General features: G+C 39.7%; 1 protein-coding gene across 3 annotated transcripts in view; it reads right to left on the reverse strand.

The window, feature by feature from the left end:
• Positions 1-23,811, reverse strand: part of nac (GDP-fucose transporter nac) — a 204,007-nt gene that overhangs the window by 93,452 nt on the left and 86,744 nt on the right. For all 3 annotated transcript variants that reach the window (XM_090385575.1, XM_090385577.1, XM_090385578.1), the window contains exon 5: positions 12,708-12,816. In XM_090385575.1, coding sequence (XP_090241701.1) covers positions 12,708-12,816 — 109 coding nt within the window. The remainder of the gene's footprint in view (positions 1-12,707; positions 12,817-23,811) is intronic.

Genomic DNA, 23,811 nt, shown 5'->3' on the forward strand with positions numbered 1-23,811 from the left:
CACACTGCCATGACTGTCATTAACAACCCTGCCAACCTTCGTGTCATCTGCAAACTTCGACATTAAGCCTGATATACCTTCATCAATATCATTGATAAATATACAAAACAACAGTGGACCCAACACCGAACCCTGTGGGACTCCACTAATAATATTAGTCCACGAAGAGCAGCACCCATTGATTACCACCCTCTGTCTTCTCCCACTTAACCATCCTTTTATCCATTGTAGCAACTTACCCTTAATACCATTCTGCTCCAATTTGTACAGTAGTCTTCCATGTGCAACAGTGTCAAAAGCTTTCCTGAAATCCAAGTATATGATATCAAAATTATTTTTTGCATCCAGTTCCTTTGTGAAGAATCACTACTGATAATCAGATCAAGAGTATTACTCCCTCTAGTTGCCTCCAGAACATGCTGCTGTAGAAAACAAGTATCCAATGAATCCACAAAAGCCTTACTAGTGTGTGAGTGAGTACTAACCCACAAATTCCAGTTAATCTCTGGGAAATTAAAATCCCCCATTATAACACACTCCCAGTGCTTATGTCACACCAAACAGACTCAACATTACATTGTCCGCCAACATCAATTGGATGCACTTCCTTTGATTTAATGTGTTTCTTAACTAACAGCATAACCCCTCCTCCCTTTCTGTACACATTGTACTCCCCAAATTCCAGTTCTGCACTGCTTATGTCTGTGTGACAACATGTCTCTGATATCCCAACAATATCTGCCTTTGATGTCTTGACTAGCACTTCAAGCTCATCGAATTTATTAACTATACTCCTAGCATTGGTGTACATGCAAGTATACATGCACCTGTTTCTACTCTTAGTTACCCTAACACAGCCCATGTATTTACTTGTTCCACTATGACTCCCAACAGTCCTGGAAATCCCACTGCCTTGTTTTCCAGACTGCTGCTCAATTGCATTTCAATAGAAGTAATGCAAGAATCACTTTTACCTCTGCCAGTGGCTACTGTTAATCTATTAGTCCGTGTATCCCCCTCCAAGCAGTTTTCCAACGCATCTAACTCTGCCTCAACAGCATCAGCAAATATCCTTGCACCTTTTCTATTTAAGTATATCCCATCCCTGTAGAAGCAGTCTCTTCTGTTAGCAAGCACAGACCAGGCTGAGAAAATTTCTACCTCTTGAGCCTTGCACAATCTCTCCAGGGGCGAATTGATCGACAAGGCTCTCATCATATACTCCCTCCTATTGTGTCTGGGCAGAATTGCAGACACTTTGAAATTCAACCCTAAGTCACAGCTTTTTTTCAGCATTGACTTACTTGTTAAGCATTGAATTACTTGTTAAGTAATTCCGCCAGTCTCCTACTCTTAATATCATTGGTGTCAATGTGTATAACAGTATCACCCTTTGTGCCCTTAAAAGATGATATCTGCTCTACGTCATCTACCTTTGCCCCTGTTCCATCTATCAGGGTCTTTGGCACCATGGTTCTGTTCCATGTATAAGGTTATGTAGGGTCTTTGGCACCATACCTATGGATGACATGATGATCGTTACTTGTTGCATATGCTACATTTCTTTGATCTCCTGCCTTAGGTTCGTGTACTTCCTGATTTTTTTCCCCCATGGGTTTTCTGCAGGTTCCAGTGTTGGTACCACTATGGCAATCAGATAGGTAGCCTTTTCCTTCTTGTCCACAAGGGTTATATCCGGTCTGTTGTACGTGATGGTCCTATCTGTTAATATGGCACGGTCCCAGTACAGCTTGTGGCTTGGGGCCTCTAGTACTGCCTGGGATTCGTACTTGTAGTACAGTACACTTTCTTCAATCAACTAGTATTTACTTGCTAGCTTCTGATGTATTATCCTGGCTACCTGGTCGTGTCTATGAGTGTACTCAGTCTGAGTGATCACCTTGCATTCCACAGTGATGTGCTGGATCGTTTCTGAGGGCAGGCGGCATCGTCGACATGTGTCATCAAACAGTCCGGGCTCCTTGGCGATGTATTTTCTATAGATCCCGGTGTTGATTACCTGGTCTTTGGATGGCGAGCATGAATATTTCAGTCTTGGTGAAGAGCATCCCACTTGTGAGCCATGCATTGGAAGCAATTTTATCTATGTGATCTTGATGGAGATCATTGTAGTGTCTGCCATGGAGTGCCTATCTTTCTAGCTTCATTTGTACCTCCTGTTTAGGGAGGAACTCCTCGCTTAGATTGAGTAGAGTATACTACTTGTCTACCTTTCTTATGGCCTGGTGGAGTGCTGCTGTGTGTTTCTGAAAGTAATCCTTCACTGTCGCTGTCTTCTGTTGTTCAATGAGGTCTATCAGGCCCCTTCCTCCTTCCCGGGCAATTGTCAGTCTCTCCACGGCAGCTCTCGGGTGGTGTTGGTGGCTCTTGATCATCATTGTCCTTGTCTTTCTCATGATATCCTCCAGCTTGGTGTTAGTCCAATCTATGACCCCCCGAAGGAGTATGTTAGCACTGGGAGTGCATAGGTGTTTATGGCTTTAACTGTGTTCCCTCCGTTCAGCTTCACTTTCAGCAGGCTTCTGAGCCTCTGATGGTATTTTTCAGTCAGGCAGTGCCTTAATTTCCTTGTGCTGTAACTGCTGAGCCTGCATCATCCCCAAGTATTTGTAGGCCTCTTCCTCTGCAATGGCTTTGATCTATTTACCACTCTGCAGCTGGTAGTTTCGGTTGACTAATTTTCCCTGGTGCAATCTGTGGGTCTTGCATTTGTCTAGACCATCCATTCTAATATCATTGTTGAATTCTTCGGTGATCTGGAGTAGTTGCTGAAGGTGCTTCTCGGTTCCTGCATAGAGCTTGATGTCATCCATGCACATCAGGTGGGTGAGGGTGTACAGGTTCTTCCTTCTTTGAGGTTATATCCATACTTGCTACTGTTGAGCGTGTTGGATAGCGGGTTAAGTGCTAGACAGAACCACAATGGGCTCAGGGCATCTCCTTGAAAGATTCCTTTCCTGATGGGGATTGGCTTGGTTGTCATGTTTTCAACCTTAATGGTGGTACTCCATTTCGCCATCATTTCTCCTAGGAAGTTTGTCACTATCGGATTGACTTTGTAGTTGTTCAGCGCCACTATTAACCAGCTATGAGGCACGGAGTCGAAGGCATTGCAGTAATCAATGTAGGATGTGTACATGTTGCGGCGCTTCTTGTAGCCTTCCTTCATAACCGCGGCATCTATGGTTATTTGTTCCTTGCATCCTTTGCTCAGCTGCTTGCATCCTTTCTGCTGTTCAGCCATTATATTCTGGCTCTCCAAGTGGTCTGATATCTTCCTGGTTATGCAGCTGGTAAGGATCTTGTACATTGTTGGGAGGCAGGTGATTGGCCTATATTTCGCCAGGTTTCTTATTATTAACCATATAGTGCAAGTAAGTCTGAGGCTTATGCTGCACCAGCCAAAAAAAAATTTCTCAGTTATCCTCAGAGAGAGATAGAAAGAGAGAAATAGAAGAGAATCACCAAGAAAGAGAAGAATGATGATATCCAGCTTAGGAGCCTGGGTGTGCAAGACCATATTCAATAGATGCGAGCCCCTGGCGGATGATAACTGAGAGCAAAGTGGAGGAGAAATTGTTGAAGTTAAACCTAAGAAAGGCACCAGGGGTGGATGGGATCTATCCAGTTGAACTACAGGAGGCAGAAAAGAAAGTAAGCAAAGCCTTAGCTGTAATTATGAGAGCATTCTTGGACTCAGGGGAGGTCCTCACAGACTGGAGATGTGCAAATGTATCCCCAATTCACAGAGGGGGGGAAGATCAAAGTGTGGAATGAGTAATTACAGACCTGTTAGTTTACCTTCCGTTCCATGAAAAATAATGGAATCACTGGTTAAAGAAGCATTGCAGGATAATCTAGACAGGACTGCAGAATAATTCACACACACAGCATAGGTTTGTTAAGGGGAAGTCTTGTCTAACCAATCTGGTCACAAAGAAGCTGGATGCAAAGAATAATTTTGATATCATATACTTGGATTTCAGGAAAGCTTTAGGTACTGTTGCACATGAAAGACTGCTGAAAAAATTGGACATTAAGGGCAAGTTGCTACAACGAATGAAAGGGTGGTTGAGTGGGAGACGACAGAGAATGGTAATCAATGGCTCTTCATGGACTAATGTTATTAGTGGAGTGTCCCCATTAATAACCATTGTTTTGTATATTTATCAATAATATTGATGAAGGTATATCAGGCTTAATGTCCAAGTTTGCAGACGATACAAAGGTTGACAGGGTTGTTAATGATGGTAATGATAATGCAGTATGGTACTGTTCTATAAAATGATCTATAAAAGCTTGACAGATGAGCTGAGAAGTGGCAACTGAAGTGACAAATGCAATGTACTGCATATGGGTAGAAGTAACCCCAGAAAAACATACCAACTGTGCAGTACTACACTCAGGTTGGTAGAGAATGAAAAAAGAACTGGGGGGTAATTGGGCAGTTTTCTGGCAGTGCACACAGGCTGCCAGAGCAGGTCTTGTCAATGATATACAGGAATTTGTGATTAGGGAGAAGGAGGTGATTATTTCTTTATAAGGCAATGGTCAGGCCGCACCTTGAGTATGGCGTACAGGCCTGGATGCCTCATTTTAGGCATCCAGGAGGTGACAGGAAGTGAATGGAATAGTCAATAAGAGTTTAAAAATTAATTAGATAGTATGAATCAGAGCTGTACTACTCAATATGTTCTACGTTGATAATAATATTAGATAATAATATCTCTCCAGCAGTAAATAATCAATACACACAACTATGGGATATTTTTTGAATGGCTTGGTACAAAATTACATTAAATCTACACTAAGATACTCGGCCCAAAGTTACCATATTTCTTTTCTAAAATATTGCCTTCGAAACAACATCGTTCCGAAATTTGCCAGGGTGAATTTAAATCAAAAAATTTCAGGCATAAAACAACTAACACTGGCGACATCGCGTAATATTGTTATACTTGCCTTAAAATCTCGATATTCGAATAAACAAAAATACCTTTCTCAGGTTAGGAAGCTTTGCGATAAATTAAAAAATTATCTACAGGGTACCGATTGGTCTGTATTGAAGACCTCCACAGATTTGCGACGGGAAGCACAAGCCTCAGAAATAAAAAAACAGACATGTTAATAAGTTGCAAACATTATCGGATAGGTCAAGACACGTTCATGCGAATTCTAACACATGGTCGCGGGCTTGCGACCAAGTTCATACGAGTTGGGTGACATCCCCCCCCCACAGACACAATGTGTTACCACAGAATGTCAGCTAGTTCACGAACACCCCCTCACCAATTATCCAACGAACCGACATATCAACAGGTTACAAATCTTTCCTCGTGTACACTATCACAGGACCAGATTTCGCTTTTATCCAAAGGACTAAATTATAATTTACCACCTCGAAAACTGCCTAAAAAAACAATGCGTAATTGATATTGAATTTGGACTTCGTAATGTTCCACAAAAAGATGTATTTATTCAACAAGTTAACCAAGTAGTGAATAACATAAAAGAAACGCGACTTCCTAAATTGAATACACATGACAGTTCAGCTTTATGAGAACTTCGGGAAAATAAGGACATTATTATACAGAGGGCAGATAAAGGGGATACAGTGGTAATACTAGATAAACATGATTATATTAATAAGTTAGATTCAGTTGTGTCAGACACCTCCACTTATCGTGAAGTAGACCCGGCACTGTTTACCAATTTGGTCAATCAATACAATAAAACGTTAACCACGTATCGAAAAAACGACTACATTACTATGGTTCAGTTAAAGGAATTGAAGTCCAGAACATACAATATTCCTGCACTTTTCGGTCAGGTAAAATTACACAAGACTGGGTTTCCTATTCGACCTATTGTTTCCTACAGGAACTCGGCATTTTCATCCTTAGCCACACATGTATATAACATTATAAATTTTACCCTTTAGACAGGTAATACAATTTGGGATTAAGAACTACGATACATTATTTAATAAGCTTAAAGACTGTAGACTCTGTGACAATGACAATTTATTCTCACTAGATGTTACCTCATTATATACGAATGTAAATGTTGAATACACATTAGATATTATTTGGGATATGTTAAATAAAAACTCGACACCGATTAATTATACGAAGCTACCTATTAAGGAAATTTTTCACTTAATTAAACTGTTAGTTGAAGCTAACTACATCACCTTTCGAGACAAGGTATACAAACAAATTTTTGGATTACCAATAGGTTTGAGCCTGAGTGGCTTAATGTCAGAGATCTATCTCTAAACGATTGAACAGATACATTTGACACCTTTTCGAACCCGTATCACATACTATGGGAGATATTTAGATGATGTTCTAGTTATTACCGATAGTAATACTATCCAAGACATCTTACATTCGTTTAATAATATTCATTCTAGACTCAAATTTACATTGGAAAGGGAGGATACGGATACAAAGTCATTAAACTTTCTAAATTTCACGCTTACCCGGGACTCGAATAAAATACAATTTAGCATCTATCGAAAACCTACAACACCGGTATGCTTCTACATTATAATAGTTATCACCCATTCACCTACAAAAGATCGATTATCTTTAATCAATTTCTTAACACCTATAAATATTCAACGACGGATTCAGCTTTGGACTCAGAAATACAAATATTAACTAGCAGATTCTTAAACAGGGGTTATTCCATTACCACAATAAACCGAATTAGGGTACAAGCTAAGGATAGGATACAAAATACTACACTAATCAACAATAGTAATATCAAAAAATACTTTATTTCTGTCCCATATGTTTGATCAGTGGCACAAACAGCTTAACAGATTCTTTAAAGATACCGGAATTTAAAATTGTAGCTAGGCCAATACGGAAGTTACACACTATACTGAACAATCGCTCGGTTCTTTCAGCGTTCGCAACACAAATTAATGATCTGGTATACATTTCTTGCGGCGATTGCGACTCGGCTTATCAGGGTTCGACCCGTTTTTCTCTTAATATTCATGTAAATCAAAATGAAGCCTCAGTTCGTGCTTCTCTTCAGCAGCATCAGAATTAGCCTTTCGTGCCATACTTTTTTATTTAATGAAGCCAAAACACTTAACGTTCAACGTAATTATATGCGACTATTAATTGCAGAAACCGTTGAAATTAAATTACACGAGAATTCTGTTAATGTTCGGCGGCCATATTTGATCTCCGATGCGTGGACCTTAACGCGCATGCGCAAAGACAAATAATCTCTATTTAAGTATCAGATTTAACCCGATTCGGTAATTTTCATTCCTGTGATCACGACATACGGGCGAAAAGCGTTGTCAGCTTCAGGAAGGAAAATCGTTTTGAATATTTTCGTTAGATTCTTTTAATTGCGTTAATTTGATTTTTAATTGTTTTAAATTAATTTGAATTGTGTTAAATTGATTTTTTTTGATTAATTATATTTTTACTCTAATGTAGCGGTACGTTGTCCATTTTTTCGTTTTTTCTGTTTTAATTTCTGGAGGGTATCATACGGAAGTGTTCTACGCACTATATTGAGGTAAACTCCTCTTATTATTTTACTAATATTATCAATGTAGAACATATTGAGTAGTACAGCTCTGATTCATACTATATAACTTCTGTCTTTAAAGACAGAAGTTTTATCTGTTTGCACAAGGTTCCAGAAATTGACACACCCTGTGAAAAAAGGTTGCCAATTAGGGCTCAATCCTTGGTCCTTTTTTTCTCGACAATTGTTCTAGAATTTCTGGCCTTGGATCCTGGACCCAGTGGCAAACCTAGCCTTTGGAGACGATTTGATTCTCCTTGTAAAAGGAAATACAAGAGGAGTAGAGCAAAGATCAAATGCTGCCCTCATGCAACTGCAGGAGTGGGCACAAATGCACATGCTCAGGATATCATCTGAAACAACTAAATCCATCCTTTTGAACGGAAACCTAAGATCCCCTCAAATTAAAATTAATGGAAAAACCATGAAAATGGCATCAGAACTAAAACACGTAGGAGTTGTTTTTGACTCAAAATTAACTTTTTATTCTCATTTGGCATACTTGGCAAAAAAAAGTGAGAAATTACGCAGGCATAATTACCAGGATCAGTTGGGCTGACTTGGGGCTCAAAAGAACTCTGATAATCATATACTGAGTGGTGGTTTTGCCTGTCATCACCTATGGAGCCAGTGCATGGTTTACCCACATGCCAGTCAGAAACGGGAACAATTTAGAGAACAATACTTGTCGCTATCACCAGAACATGTTTCCAGAGTGAGCACACCAGCACTGAAGGTGTGCGTCTCCGTAGCCAGGTGGGAAGGAGCAGCAGTGCGTAGCACACACTTCTTGATTAGACCGGGGTTCGAGCCCGTCACCACCAAATACGGAGGATGCGGAAAGGTCAAGGGAATGACCACCGCTTATTCCCAGAGCAATGTGGCCTTAGTTGCCAATGCTCCTAAAAACCAAATAACAAACAAACAACACTGAAGGTGCTGGCTAGTGCTCTCCCAATTTATTTAAAGTAGCCAAAAAAGGCTTATGTTACAGACTTTAAAAAGGGCATACCTACAGAATTTGTGGGGATAGCCGTTGATACAGCCAACACCATTAAGGCTGAAAGGAAAAGAATAGCCACAAAACTCCATGAGGTATGGCAAAAAATTTGGAGCAGGAAACCAGAGGTCTGGTTACCAAAAATTTTCTCCCACAGGCAGCAATTAGTCCAAAGCCACCAAAGTGGTATGTCCCTTTGATTTTTAATTGCATTAATTTGATTTTTAATTGTTTTAAATTGATTTGAATTGTGTTAAATTGATTTTTTTGATTATTTATATTTTTACTCTAATGTAGCAGTAAGTTATCAATTTTTTCGTTTTTTCTGTTTTAATTTCTGGAGGGTATCATACGGAAGTGTTCTACGCACTATATTGAGGTAAACTCCTCTTATTATTTTACTAAGACAGAAGTTATGTAACACAAAACCTCTATAAGGTAGTGAACAGCTGACAGCTACCTTAAGTTAGCTGTTTACTACCTTATAGAGGTTTTATGGGACATTTGTCTGCTGGAGTCTCCGAAGGACACTATGCTACCAGAATGAATCAGATTCCCTAGCAAAGTCTATAGAAATCGCCAAGATCTACTTTCCCTCTCTATTTTTTACTGTTGTCAGTAGGTGGTGCATAGCCATTATATAATCAGTATGGTTTTTGCCTTCACAAGAACCATACTGATTATTTGAGTGAAAGTCTGCTTCTGTATAATACACAGATATCCAACTGTAAATTAGCCTTTCATATATTTTCCCTAGTACCAGGAGCAGAGCTATTGGTCTGTATGAGTTTGGATCAGTTGGATCTCTGGGTTCTTCAGGATTAATCTTAGTACTGGCTTTTTCCAGATTTTAGGGAATGTTCCCTCTCTCATGGAGTGGTTGTATAAAGCTATTAGTTTTATCTGGTGCCATTTCGGCTAATTTTTTGATGATTTCAACTTCTAGATCAAAACCAGGGCTTTTGTTGTTTCTCATTAGAGCTATTTCTAATTCTTCTGTTGAAAAAGGAGGCTCTATGTTGGCATTTTCATATTCAATATTTTATTTTACAATGCCAATCTGAGTAGGGGAATAATCCATAGCCTTGGTCTGAATAAGTGTCTAAGATGTTGTTCACAGACTCTGCCCAACACAGGGTTGGGGTTCCATCTGGATTAACTATAGTTTCAATTACATCTCCTCTTGGCAACTTGTTGGTCATTATTCTGTAGAAAACTCCAAGGGTAATTGTTTCCAGAAGTTCCTACCAAGTGCCTCCAGGATTCTTTTTTCTTTTCTCTAATGAGGGAAGTATATTGGTTCCTGAGAATTCTGTAAGAATTGCTCAGTGCATCAAACTCATTTTGTGGCAATGATGTTCTGGCTCTTTGAAAATGTCTTCTTGCCTGGTTCACCCTTCTCCCGAGTATAGTCAGTTCAGGGCACCACCAGGGAACTACGTGCTTCCTTGGTTTTTGATGTGTAAACATCTTTGGTAGCACCTACTGAATCTCGGACTGTAGTAACACCATTTTGTCATGATTTTATGAAATGGAAATTGCGTCAGTTACTTTCTGGATAGGGTCTGACACTAACTCAGTTACTTTTCAGAAGTGACATCAATGACGTAATTTCTAGAAAGTATATACTGATTACGAAATAAGAGCTTTTGTATTGTAAATATTTTATTATCATTCACAAATTTTAATAATTTCAGCTGGAAGACAAGATACGTTGGATTTATAATAACTGAAGTAAGAGATGTATACTTGTGATTGCACCGTATCTAAAAACCTCTTAAAAACAGCATCGATTGATGTACCCAATCTTGTAGCTGAGATTGGGGGATTAGTGTTCATTGTGAGATCGAATGTTTCTTGCAGGAAAGTACTTGCAGGAAAGTTATCCGAAGTTAACATTGAAATCACCGCTCATGACTGTGGGTATTTTATGTAAATCTTTCTTTAACAGTGCTGCACCTTGAATTGAGTAAGTGATCAAAGTGAAATGAAGTTAGTTATATCCTGTATATCACTGTTAGGAGAAATATAGACAACCATTATATCACTTGGCCATTGGGTAAAAAGCGCTCTGCTGTAACAATGGACCAAATAGTGACTATTACTTGCTATGACATGGGCTGAAGTAGCAATACCAAGCAGCTTCTTGACTCATGATTGACACCATTGAGCATGTCAATGGATAGTGTTTTTGTGATTTTGACAATGTCGAACGTTGGGTGCTCGTTCATGATCATAATGATCTGTCGCTGCAAATTGCTGATTCCTTGGTTCATCTTATTCACGTATGTAGCGCAAGAGTATTCCTCCATAATGAATTGGATGTTAGTGTTTGATTTTAAAATGTTACTGACAAATGGGTTGAACGGATTGTGCTACTTCTCACCCAGTTGGCATTTGAGAAATAACTTGGGCTGATTTATGCCAGCTCTGAGCACATCCAAGTAAGTCATAGGAGTTTACATCATTCGCTCTGAAGAAGGCATCAATTTCGGCATAATCATTATCCTCTAGATTTTGTCACATCTTGTAGTGAGTGGCGTATTTTACATTGTGTCCGTCTGTCTTTGGCATGGGTACTAATATAGTAGTCGAGTGACAAGGCACAAATGGTGCTTAAAGTCGACATGTCTGTCGTCTATCCTTTGTTGTTGTTGTTATTGTTGTTATTTGGTTTTTAGGAGCATTAGCAACTAAGGCCATATTGCTCCGGGATATGCGGTGGTCATTCCCTGACCTTTCCGCATCCTCCACATTTGGTGGTGAAGGGCTCGAACCCCGGTCTAATCAAGAAGCGTGTGCTAACGCACCGCTGCTCCTTCCCACCTGGCTACGGAGGCGCCTATCCTTTGTTGCGGAAGTTGATAGCCTAAATAAATTATTTAAGGTGGGCTGGACACAGGTATTTGGAATGACCGGAGGGGTGAAATGGGAGAGAGGTGAAGTGGAAGTGGGTTTTTTTTTTTTTTTTTTGGCTGATGCTGCATAAGCTTGCTTGCTTTCTTGCATCAAGTGCCTCTACTAATGCTAAAGTGGTGAGCTACCAACTCAGAACTACTTTTTTCTGTCTGGTCTATTTTTTTCTTCATTATTTGAAGCTACTTTTAGTCTGCTTTTGTGCTTCTGGATTCTTATATGTAATGATGTTCTCATGCTGCCTGCGCGCGCGCACGCACGCGCACACACACACGCACACACACACACTGGTGTGCAAGGAATCGCATAAACTGTTTGTTTGTTTGTTGTTTAAAATCTATTGTTTTTTTGAGGTATGCAGATAGTTTCTTAGGATTGCTAAAGGCTACGTTTACTGCCAAATCTTTAAAAAATTTTCCATAGGTTGTGATACCAACAACCCCTCCCCCCCATCCAGCAAACCTACTAATGGGGATGGGTAAGTCTTGCACCTGGATTTCCGAGTGGAAACTTTCATATCTATGTTTATATTTCTATTTAAAAAAAAAAAAAAAATAACTGCTTGAAATTTCCGCTTGAGATCTTAGATTGATTTAAAAATTTAGTTCAAAATGAGGACACAGATCCTACACAACAGAAAATCATAATAAATTAGCATTTGTCTGATTTTACGAATATTAACAGGGCTCGATTACACAAGTTGCCTGTCCAACATGGGGTAGTATCAAGTTTTGAGACAATTGGATTCCCATAATGTTTTTTTTTTTATACAGGGAGGATCCCCTTTGAACAATACAGAGTATCTCCTCTGAAAGCTGTTTTTTGGTCACTGGTGGATTTTTGTTTTTCCCTAATTTGAAACAAAGTTTGATCCAAATTACTGCTCAGTAAAATCAGTCATTTTAAGATGTGACAAAACACAAGTCACCTTCTGTGCAAATTGACTATAAAGAAATGAGCAATTTGTGCATTAACATGTCTAGACAAATTACCTAGCATGGTGTACTGCAGTGTCATGACACTGAAAATATAAAAAGTCAGTCACTCAAATTTTGACTACACCTCATAAGTTTTAGTTTTAAGAAGTCCAAGATAGTTTCTTGGGCTTATAAAAAGTCTTATATTGTGTTCTGAATAAAGCTGATTCTATCAATAATTTTTTTCTTTCTGATATGTATAACTACTCTAAGTTTAAAAATTTCATACTAACCTGCCACTCCTTCTTGATCTACACCTATGCAAAACCCTATAATAATCAGTATACAGCAAATAATAGCATTTCTTGATGTTTTCTGATGCAGTAGCAAGTAAGTCAGCATCTAACAGAGAAAAATAAAGAAACCATTTGTTAATTAAAATATACTAAAAAGAAATAATCCCATTTTGGTCAAATTATAATTTTATGGGAGCAATCAATAAATGGAAAACAGCTTTCAATGTGAATTTTTATATACAAGCCGATTATAGTGATCACTGGTTATGCAATGTGCAAAACCACATTTGGAATACTGTGTTCAAGTATCGAGACTTCATCTGAAAAAAGACATTGAGCTTCTTGAAAGGGTCCAAAGACGGCAAACTCGCATGGTGAGAGCTGCAAAAGGATGACCATATGAGGAAAGACTCCAATTAGTAAAAACAGAAGAATTATTGTTGTAGATGAAGTGGAGGTTCAGAGGTTTCTGTATAAAGGCTTTAGAACAGGTGATGTATGAAAAAGCCATAGTTCAGAGAGAAATGTTGCATACAGGATCACTATGCCTTGTCTGGCTGAGGTAAACTGGAGACCCACAGTGCAAAAAAAAACTGGAGACCCACAGTACAAAAAGAGACCTAATAAGAGACTGGTGCAGATGTAGCAACATGCAGTGATCCCCAAGACAGAGCAGAAATTAGCTGGAGATTTTCTTTAGACAAACTGTGCAGACTGATATGTTCAAGAAAATATATTTTTTTGTTAAGTATTAAACCTATAAATCTAATACTATCTGGAAATGAATTTGATGGAAACCTATTTAGAGGTGTGGCTCAGCATGTAAAGTACATCATACCTGAAATTAGTCAAAAAAGTTACAGACAAAGTTCTGAAGATTACCCCAAAGACCAGATTCCTGTAGATCTCGACGGATTCCACAGTGGCATGTTGTGTCGAAAGCTTTTTTTCACTATCTATGGATATGACTAAGTGTTCATTCCTGAGGAATGAACACTTGAATATTGTCTTGAATATTTGCCTGTTTGGATCATAACATCAAGTTCACTCTTTCGGAAGCCATACTGATTTGTACTCAACACATTTTTGGTCTCTAGGACCATGTTGGTCTAGAATTCTCTTTTCTAATGTTTTTCCTAAATAACTAGTTTAGGCAATAGGGTGACAATTTTTTGGATCAGTGTGATCTTCACCTGGCTTCGGAAGGCTAATACATCATAAGAATGGCATCAGCTTGCATGATAATGATTCTCTGAAAAAAAATTCTGTTATACAGGCTTAGAAGTGCAGTAGAGAGTCCTCACTTAGGTGTACAATCATAGAGTAATATATTTCATCGTGGCTTCCAGTACTATTTTTTTCACTGAGTAAGAATCAAATATGGTTCAGCTGTGGTAAGAAGATGATTATATGGAAATTGGCAGGCAGTATTAAAGTTCAGTTTGGTCTTTCCTGTATGGATTTAAGCAGTTAAAAGAGATTCAAATAATTAAAAGTATTAGCGATGTTATGAGGATAAGTTATGTTATATGCAGTGCCACCTGTTTGTTCAGTGGTGACTAGAAATTCGGCATAAATTGCGTAAAATTATTAAATTGTGACATCACGAGGAAGCTTCATCACTGAATAAGGGCTACACCATTTATATGGCTGCAGCAGGTTTAGTAGATCGGCAGCTTAAATCCCAAGCCCGGATAAATGGTGATGGTTGACGTCAGGAAGGGCATCTGGTCGTAAAAACTATGCCAAAACTAATAGATGTCTTCCGGTTAAGAAGTTAATCCAACTAGAGGAGAAGAGGATGTAAAGTGTGAATTGGGAACACTGAATGCCAACCCCATATAATGCGGGAAAAGGCAAAGACAAAGAAGAAGAGTGATGTTACGAGGATCAAAAGTATTAGTGATGTTAGTCTTGATTAATTTCAGGGTATTTTTCTAACAATAAGATAGCTTTAATTTCTAAATCCTCACATGTCATTGAATGGAATGCTTTGCCAGTCAAGAAATTAGTCTTCTGCCTTTAGAGATTCAAATATTTCATTGAACTACATTATAATAGAATCAATTATTGACAAACAAGAAATTTTTATTCCACCGAAGTTTGATGATTCATTTTCAGAATGCACACCTGGTAATTTTATTTTGCCTTCCTCTTTTCAACTTCTACTATTTTAATTTTTTTAGGAAGTTTTCTCAATTTCAGTAAAAACATTATAAATTTCGTTTTAAATTTCTTAGTTCTTTAAAACAATCTACAAGTCCTTTAATTAATAAAAGTGATCGATAAATATCCTGATCTGTTTTTGAAGTGATATGTTGATTCTATCTATCCTTTCCAGTATCAAATTCCACAGGCTTAAAAATGCAATAAACTTGTAACTACTCCTCTGACGGTGCAATGATCTAGAAAGAGATAATGCATCACCAAGTAAATAATCATCTTTCATTTCATTTCATTTAATAATAAAATAATTAGTTTGAGTCACCCATATATGGCACTTATGGCATTTACTTTTGAACACCGTCACATAGGGCTCACATCTGATGAGTATGGGCTTGGCAAACCCAGGGTCCTGAGCTGGATATCATCATTTTTCTCTTTCTTGGTGATTCCTTTCTACTTCTGACTGACTCACTCTCACTCTCTCTCTCTACCCTCCCTCAGGGTAACTTGGGGAATTTTTTTTTTGGTTGGTGCAGCATTAGCCTCAGCTTCCTTGAACCATATGGTTAATAATAATAATGCGCATCTGCACTAGAGACCACCCAGGAGGGAAGAAAGCACCAACGAATGAAGTGGAGCATCGAAATGAATACGTACATCATGCAAGCATACCACGAAATAATGAAGCTGGAGACCAATGTGACAACATACAGGGCAAGACTACATATCAGGTGGCTGCAATGATTCCGATATTCAGGTCACCGAACAACGAATAGCGGACCAGAAAAGAACCATCATCACAAAGAACCTGACAGCTCCTTCTTGGCAAAAATCAAGCAGGACATGAGCAATCAGCTACAAAGGATAAAGAATACGGTCAATATGGAACCAGAGGAGGAAGAGCAATAAGAAATACAACCCACAGCAGTTGAAGTGGAAAGAGACAAGGTCATGATATCCAGAATAGAGGACGAGTGGAAGAAGACCCAAACAGAATTTGAAGGAATGGAAATGACAAAAGACCCACGTAATACCAAAGCACGGAACCTTGTTCAGAGTCAGCAAATAATACCACATTACCTCAACAACAATGGTGCAACACTGGAAGCCGTCCACACAGCCGTGTATTGTGCTGCCATAGCAGTCGCTAGGATTAATGGAAGAGAAACGAGAGATCAACAGCAAAAGAACCAAAAACAGATGGAACCGCCAGCTTGGGAAAGAAGACTTCAGCAGAAGATAGAAGAATTAAGAGTTAAGATAGGCCAATTGACCCAGTACCAATGGGATAATAGAAGTAAGAAATTGATTGGAAAAGTGAAGAGCATCCTCAAGAGTCTCTCTTGAGGTACATGCATTTCTGTTAATTGGTCTCTGGGTGATACATCTGGAGTACTATCAAATATTATACTATAATATTTAGCTATTTGAATCTCTTTTATTATTTTACTTTGTACTTTTGATGCTAACAAATTCGAATTTCTAGAGATAAATAATTAGTATGGTGTTTAATATGCGATTCCAGTGCATTTTTCATACCAACATCAAATTGGCTGACAAATTTGATGTAGTTTAAAAATATACCACAATTTTTTTATTCAGTTGCCAAATTATTTTCAGCGCAGAACAATATATTTATTTCAATATTATTTTTAATATATGGTGCCATTTCGAAATTTCGCTTCTTAGTACTGCTTGTGCAACGTCGTCAATTAGTCCACATTTTTGAAGACCTTTTTTCTAATAATTTATATTTTGTGAAATTGTTTGTGTTGTAATGAATTCTCATGAAATAGAACATTTGAATTTAAATGTTTCCAGTCCTTAAATCCATTCGAGCTGCAAAATGGAACATTATTTGTACCAGATACAAATAAGAGGCACAGAAAACAACATATTGCATCTTTGTTTTTGCAATAAAATAACCTTTTTTTTTTTTTTTTTTTTTTTTTAATACCTTCATATTTGTATTTCCACAAATTATTGAAACATTAGCCATTAGTAACAGGATACGTACTTAACACTATATATATATATGTTCAGGATGGTGTTGCACTATAAGAGGTCTATTTTTGTGGAAATTAAAATTCCATATGGTTGAATCATTAAAATTCAGTCTTACATGTTCTGTATTAATATTATTGCTGTCAACATTTTAGAGAGAGAGAAAAAATCTTTATTGCAACTAAATGAATACAATGTACATACAAAGGGTACTAGGAAAGTTTCGCAATACAGCTTTGTTTATTTAATTTTTTCAAAGTAATTTCCTCTACATTCAATACACCTCTCCATCCTCCGAAACCAATCTTTAAACCAGTTCTGCCAAGTTTCACTGGGGAGTAAAGCACACTCATTGTCCCAAGCCCGTAGAAGGTCCTCATCACTGGAAAACCGCCTCCCTTTTAGCTTCATTTTCGCATGCGGGAACAGTGCAAAGTCGTAGGGAGCAAGGTCTGGACTGTAGGGAGGGTGCTCGAGAAGTTTCAGTCCTGTCGTGGTCAAATATTCGGTGCAGGCTTTGGCGCGGTGAGCTGGAACATTATCGTGATGGAGGTACCAGGTGTCCATTCTTGACTTTGGCCGCAGGTTCTTCATAGATCCAATGACTTTAGGCAGGCATTGTTCAGTATACCACTTAGCTGTGACTGTCTTCTGCGTGTCCAAAACGATACGTTCCACAATTCCACTCGATTTGAAAAATACAGCTATCATTTTCTTCTTTACAGATCGGGATTTTCTGACAATTACGGGTGTGTCGTCATCATCAAAGACCCAAACTTTGTTTTGAGCCTTGGTCGGCAGATCGTAATAGTACAGCCAAGTCTCGTCACCTGTCACGATGTTGTTCACATACCGAGATTGTCCCTTATCAAACTTTTTTAACATCTCCCGGCACCAAGTCACACGTCATGTCATCTGCTCTTCAGTCAGTTGATGCGGCACCCAGAGAGAACAAAGTTTCTTCACGTGCAAATGATCTTGCAGAATCGAACGAATTGCTGGTGCATTTAGGCCCAAAGTATCCTCTATCTGTTGGTAGGTCACTCGCCTGTTTTCGTCAAGCATTTTCCTCACAGCAGTAACGTTTTCCTCCGTAACTGACGTTCGTGGCCTTCCCGGCCTCTCAGAATCCTCCAGAGTGAAATTTCCCCTTTGGAATTCTCTATACCACCTGAATATCGTTGTACGATGTGGACAATCATCATCTAGTGCAAGAGTCATTTCTTCGAAGCACTGGTCTATGGTTAAACCACACACGAAATTATACCGCAAAACTGTCCTTATCTCATTTCGTGACCACGATGCCATCGCAAGCACTTTACACTCTCACTACTAATGAATAACTGAGCCCATCGACTTGGCGCGGCAGCTACTATGCACGTACGAATGTGTCTCAATATGCAGCAACAAGCAGCTTCCTGTGATTCATTGTTGCGTCATATTGCAAAACTTTCCTAGTACCCTTTGTATATAGATTTAAGTGAAGTTGCAATTGTCCCACCACGGCCAACGTCCAGATAATGCACATGGATAATAGGTAATGCTCACATCAGGATAATGCACATTGTAAAATTAAAAATGTAACATGTAAACATGTCATTACACTTCCTCACATTACACAGTATTAACTATATTTACAAGTGACATCATACGGTGATATTTACAATAAAAATATTTTTATTTACAATAAAAATATATAATATACATGAATGGTACTTCTCTGTCAAACGAATTTTGTTGTTGCACAGGAGAGCTTGGCAGATAGTGTGCAGGGCGCATGACCTTGTTCTTATTCAGTTCTGGGATTGGAGCGAGCTGCTAACACTTCTTTCCTGTAGGTTTTATTGCTGCAAAACCTCTGCAAGTCAGCGCTGAGGTGCTGTACTTCTGGTAGCATTTGGTTTGGGAGGAAGCGGTCTGAGATATGAAGCCTCCGATTCCTCGAGCAGAGCATCGGGGTTGACCGAAGTTCTGGCTTGGGTATTCGCCAGTAACACGAATCCTAAATGGACGGTGTTGAGATTTGACCCATGATCATTTTAACTGTAGCTATCAGTCATTGTATTTCAATGATATCAGGCAGTCGCGGCATCCCCAGTGAAGTAGCTAAGGCTGTAGTTCTGTCCTGTGGTGGGAGACAAGCTTTCCAGTTAGCCCATTTAAGTAGCCAGAATTCTGCAGCAAGGATTGGTTTCTTCGTTGTAGTAGCTGCTGATGCCCACACTTCAGCAGCATAGAGGAGTGGAGAATAGATTACTCTTCTGACGAATTTCTTAATTACACGTGGCTCCTTAACATAAATTAGTTGTTGTTTAGCTAGCCATCGGAGAGAGGCTACTCTGGAAGTGAGCTTGTCTACATGAGCATGAAACCGGAGTTTTGGGTCAAATACTATTTCCAAATCCGCATGTGTAGGAGTGGCAGATATTACAGTTCCATCGAGTGTTGGGGCTATTATTATAGGGGTTGGTCTGAGAGAGAACACTATTAGTTTTGTTTTTTGTGGGTTGATCGAGAGTCCATACTGTTTGAGGTAAGAGGCGACATTGATGAGACTATTATTAATGCTTGCTGTAGCTTCAAGGTGATTGTTGGAAGCAATAGGTGTTAGAATTTTTATATCATCTGCATAGGTGATGATTTTCTTATTGTTACGGACAAGAGGTGCAATGATAGCTGTAAATAATAAGCCAGATAGGACTCCTCCCTGCAGAACACCAGCAGAAATTGCCTTCTTGTGCGTTTGTGCATAGGCATCAACTTGTAGTACCCTATCATAGAGGAGTGATGCTATGAACCAGAGGATATTACCTTGGATTAGATAGTGGTCTTCCAGTAAGCGGAGGAGGGCTGACACGTTGATGGCGTCAAAGGCAGCTTCAATATCCAGGTACGTAATTGCGAGTTCCTCTTGCTGTTCAAAGGTGGACAACATATTACATATGGTTGCAAGGAGATTCGTCACTGTGGATCGGTTTTGGATTGCGTAGTGGACCTGTGGCGGCCTATCACCAAGAATCTGATTCATTAAGGTGGGCAGCATAGATTTTTAGGAGCGTTGAGGAGTTAGATATCGGCCAAAAGTGCCTGGGTAGAGTGGGGTTTCGAACTTTTGGATGTGGTCTGACAAGGTAACTATTCCAGGCTTTAGGAAAATTTTTTGTTGTTAGAATTCCGTTGAAGATGGACTTGAGCGGTTGGAGGATGAACGGACTGAGGCATTTACCATGAATTGCGGTACCTTGTCGGCCCCTGCGGTTGCTGTCACTGGAAGGGAGTTTATCGCTGCTATCAGCTGGTGTGTAGAGATGGTGGTGGAATGCAAGATGTCTTGTTATAATTCATTGTTGGGACATAAAAGAGAGTTTAGTTGATCTGCACACGTATTGAATCTGTTAATATGATCTAACCATTGAGTCGGGTCCAGCTGACTAGGAAAGCTATGGGATTTTCCCTTTTTGAAGTTGGGCGCCCAGGTGTGCTGTTATTGCTCGTGATTTCTCCCTATTAAATTGCGCTCGTGCTCTTAAATAAGATATCCGGTTGGAAGTCTGTTGAGTTCTTTTCCTGATCTGGTGTAGCTGCTGCTTTAACAGGAAGACCATGTGTACAGTTGGATTCCACCAGGCTTTAGAGTAAGATGAAATCCTTATCTTCTTTGATGTGGAATATTGTGCAATGGTGTTTACCCAGTTTGTTAATAGTGTTACTGCAAGCGGGATGTCACACGTTTCAAGGACATGCGAAGGTATAAGGGTGGCAGCTTGCAGGCATTTTTGGATGTTAAGGAGCTTGGGTGACGGCGGTTTGAAAGTTTTTTTTCAGGCAGGTGTTCCACGAGCAGGAGTAATTAATTTTGCGTAGATAGGGTCGTGATCTGATTTGTAGTGCGTCTCAGGTAGTTCTTCAATCATACATGCTAAGGAGGAAAACAGCAAGTCGAGGTGGTTTTGTCCTCTAGTAGGGCAGTGATCGATTAGGTGTATATTTGCTGACTTCATGTAGTCAACAAAGATCTTCTTGTAGGCAGTGAGCTGTGGAATGAGGTTGAATTCCCCGATTGCAGTATGGTGAGCTGAGGGGTGAAAGTGGGTGATTGCCCAGTTGGCTGCCTCAGTAATGATATCAATTGTGGGTACCGGTGGGATATACATTAGGCAGATATCTATTGTGGATACGTTTCTGAGCAGTGTCACGGCTAGGGCTTCGAAATTTGGTGAGTCACTGTAGATAGTGTTGATCAATTTGAAGGTCGCGTCTTTGAAGAACATAGCAACACCACCTCCCCTTCTATTCCTCCTGGAGGTGAACTCTGCCACATAGCCTGCTGGTATAGCTATCACTATATTCTGTTGCTCGTGCTCAAGCCATGTTTCGGATATAGTAAAATATCGAATTCGCCTGCTAGCATTATTTGCTCCATAGTCTCCATTTTATTTCGCAAGCTCCTAACGTTCTGATACATTACACTTACGGTATCAGAGCGGTGTACACTTGAATTAAATTTTTGGACCTCGAAAGAGGAAGTACCACATGTGGTCGTGGGTGTCTCGTGATCACGGTTGGTATCAGCCAGCGTAGCTTGTCTTGCTTGCTCGGAGAATTTGGGCTGTGGGGTAAAATGGGGCTGTTGTCTATTGCGATGGTTGAACCGACTGTCTTGTTTTGTGTATGGCATATGGGGTGTGACCAATGTAGAGCCTGGATCTTGAGTCAGCTTCCATTTAGTCGAGTGTCCGACGCGTGCTCCGCGATGTTTCTCCTTCTGACGCTGTTGCTTGGGTAGAACGGTCAGACAATAACACCACTCGGCCAGGAAGAGGGGCTACTGATAGCTTCGACAGACATTGCTTCACAGGATAACTTGAATGAAGCGTAATTATTGCTCCTGGTAGGTAGCTGAGTGACTTCCGCACTGACATAGAGGTCTTGAAGGAGAACATTAGCTACCTGTTCAGGAGTTGTTAGGGGATGCAGCCTGGAAATGAAGAAATTCTTAGATGTTTTGTTGGGATGTGGCATCATGGGTCTGAGCCTAGAAGAATTTGGCGTGCCTGTTTGACCCTTGGTGATGGAGTGTTGTGAGTGGGATGGGGCTGAGATCTAGCCACAATCCCTGCCCATGTTGTTCTGATGGCCTTTTTATTGGTTTTTTTTTTTTTTAGGAGCATTAGCAACTAAGGCCATATTGCGCCGGGATAAGCGGTGGTCATTCCCTGCCTTTCCGCATCCTCCGTATTTAGTGGTGATGGGCTCGAACCCCGGCCTAATCAAGAAGCGTGTCTTACGCACTCCTGCTCCTTCCCACCTGGCTACTGAGGCGCCTGGCCTTTTTATTATGACGAATTTCAGCATCGTGAACTAGCAGTTCTGTATGATGGCTGAGGTCACTTCTTGGTGCAATTCTCGTGTGTACCGATAGCATCATTTCTGGACTTTCTTCACGACTGCATGAATTGTGCACGTGTATAGGTTGTGAGGCACTCATGATGGCTGTGCTACAGCTGGTTGGAAGGGACATGGAATGCTCACTCGGTGGAATTTTTACCTTTTCATTTGACGTATCAGTTGAGGACCACATTGCAGGTATATTATTGCCTTTTGCATTGGAATGCGATATTTTTTCTGTGTAGTGATCACTTTCTGCAGCTTTTCCATAGCACTGTGAGGCAGGAATAGAATGACTTATGCTGCGTTTCACATCCTCACTAATTTTGTTAGAGAAAAGCTTGTAACACTTATCGTAGAATGTATCAAACTCCGATTGTACACATTTTAGCAGCGCAGCCTTGAAGTTACACAGCACTGGCAACAGGAACTCATCAGTTATATGAGATTGGGTGGAACGAACAGGAGGATTTTTATTTCGCAGCCCTATTGAATACTGCTTATTCGTTTCTGTTGTGACCTCCGCATCAGGGTACATACTGACACTCCTTGCCATCCAAATCAACGCAGCGGCCACGGGTGCGTGGTCCATTCGGTTTGTGAGGCAGTGCTGACGTGAGAGGTAGGATTGAGATCATGTTGTGTTCTGATGGTGCGCTTGGTCGTGGGGATTTTCTTCTGCCAACTGTTGTTATTCTCTGCCCTTTCTAATCCTTTTAAAATAATGTCAAACGTTTGGGTTTCCATTTCAGTGGCATCATCATTTGTTTCATCCTCATTCAAATTATGTTCGTTTTCATTGTAACTTTCAGATTTGGAGTGGCAAATTTCAGATTTATTGTAAGCCAGTTTTGTGAACTAGCAGAAAGTTTTTTTTTTCCCCCTTTTAAATTTCTTCTTTATGCAGTCTTTCTAAGTGGTACTGATGTCCACTATTTCTTTGGTGGCATGTCTAAAATGAATTGGGATTTTGTTTTTTTATTTAAATTATAAATCACAATATTATCTGTTTATAGAGCAAGCACAAAAACATTATAAACAAGTTATTTATAACTTCTAACCTATTCAGTATCACAGAAAGCACACAATGCGTGAATTGAGAACTGCTATGCATTCGAGCATGCGCTATTAAAGCGGTCGCCTGATTGGTACTTTCAAAGTTACATTCTGGACGGAAAATAGATCTAGGCTGCTATGCAGTATATTCATATTTAAGGGTGCATGTACGCTCGAATCGCTCTCTGAAAACAGTAATTAAAATTAAAGCAAAAATTAATTTTCACTCCGTCCACTGCTCTCATTCTGATGCGATACCATCTAGGAGTGCCATTTCATCGCCTAGCCCTGGGTGTTGAAATAGCTTAGCACCGAACTGATGTGGCTTGTCAGTAGTACCCTTGGCACCTGCCCTACACTACTGCTTGGTGGTACCACACAGTAGGCATATTCTTTAATTTTACTGACATTCATACAAATTGTCTTCATAGTGATTCAAGAAAAGTTAAATACTTTAACAGTGAAATACTACAACAGTGATTCAAGA

Source organism: Mastigoproctus giganteus, chromosome 11 (genome assembly GCF_048544385.1).
Source record: "Mastigoproctus giganteus isolate SK-2022 chromosome 11, ASM4854438v1, whole genome shotgun sequence".
NCBI lineage: Eukaryota > Metazoa > Arthropoda > Arachnida > Uropygi > Thelyphonidae > Mastigoproctus > Mastigoproctus giganteus.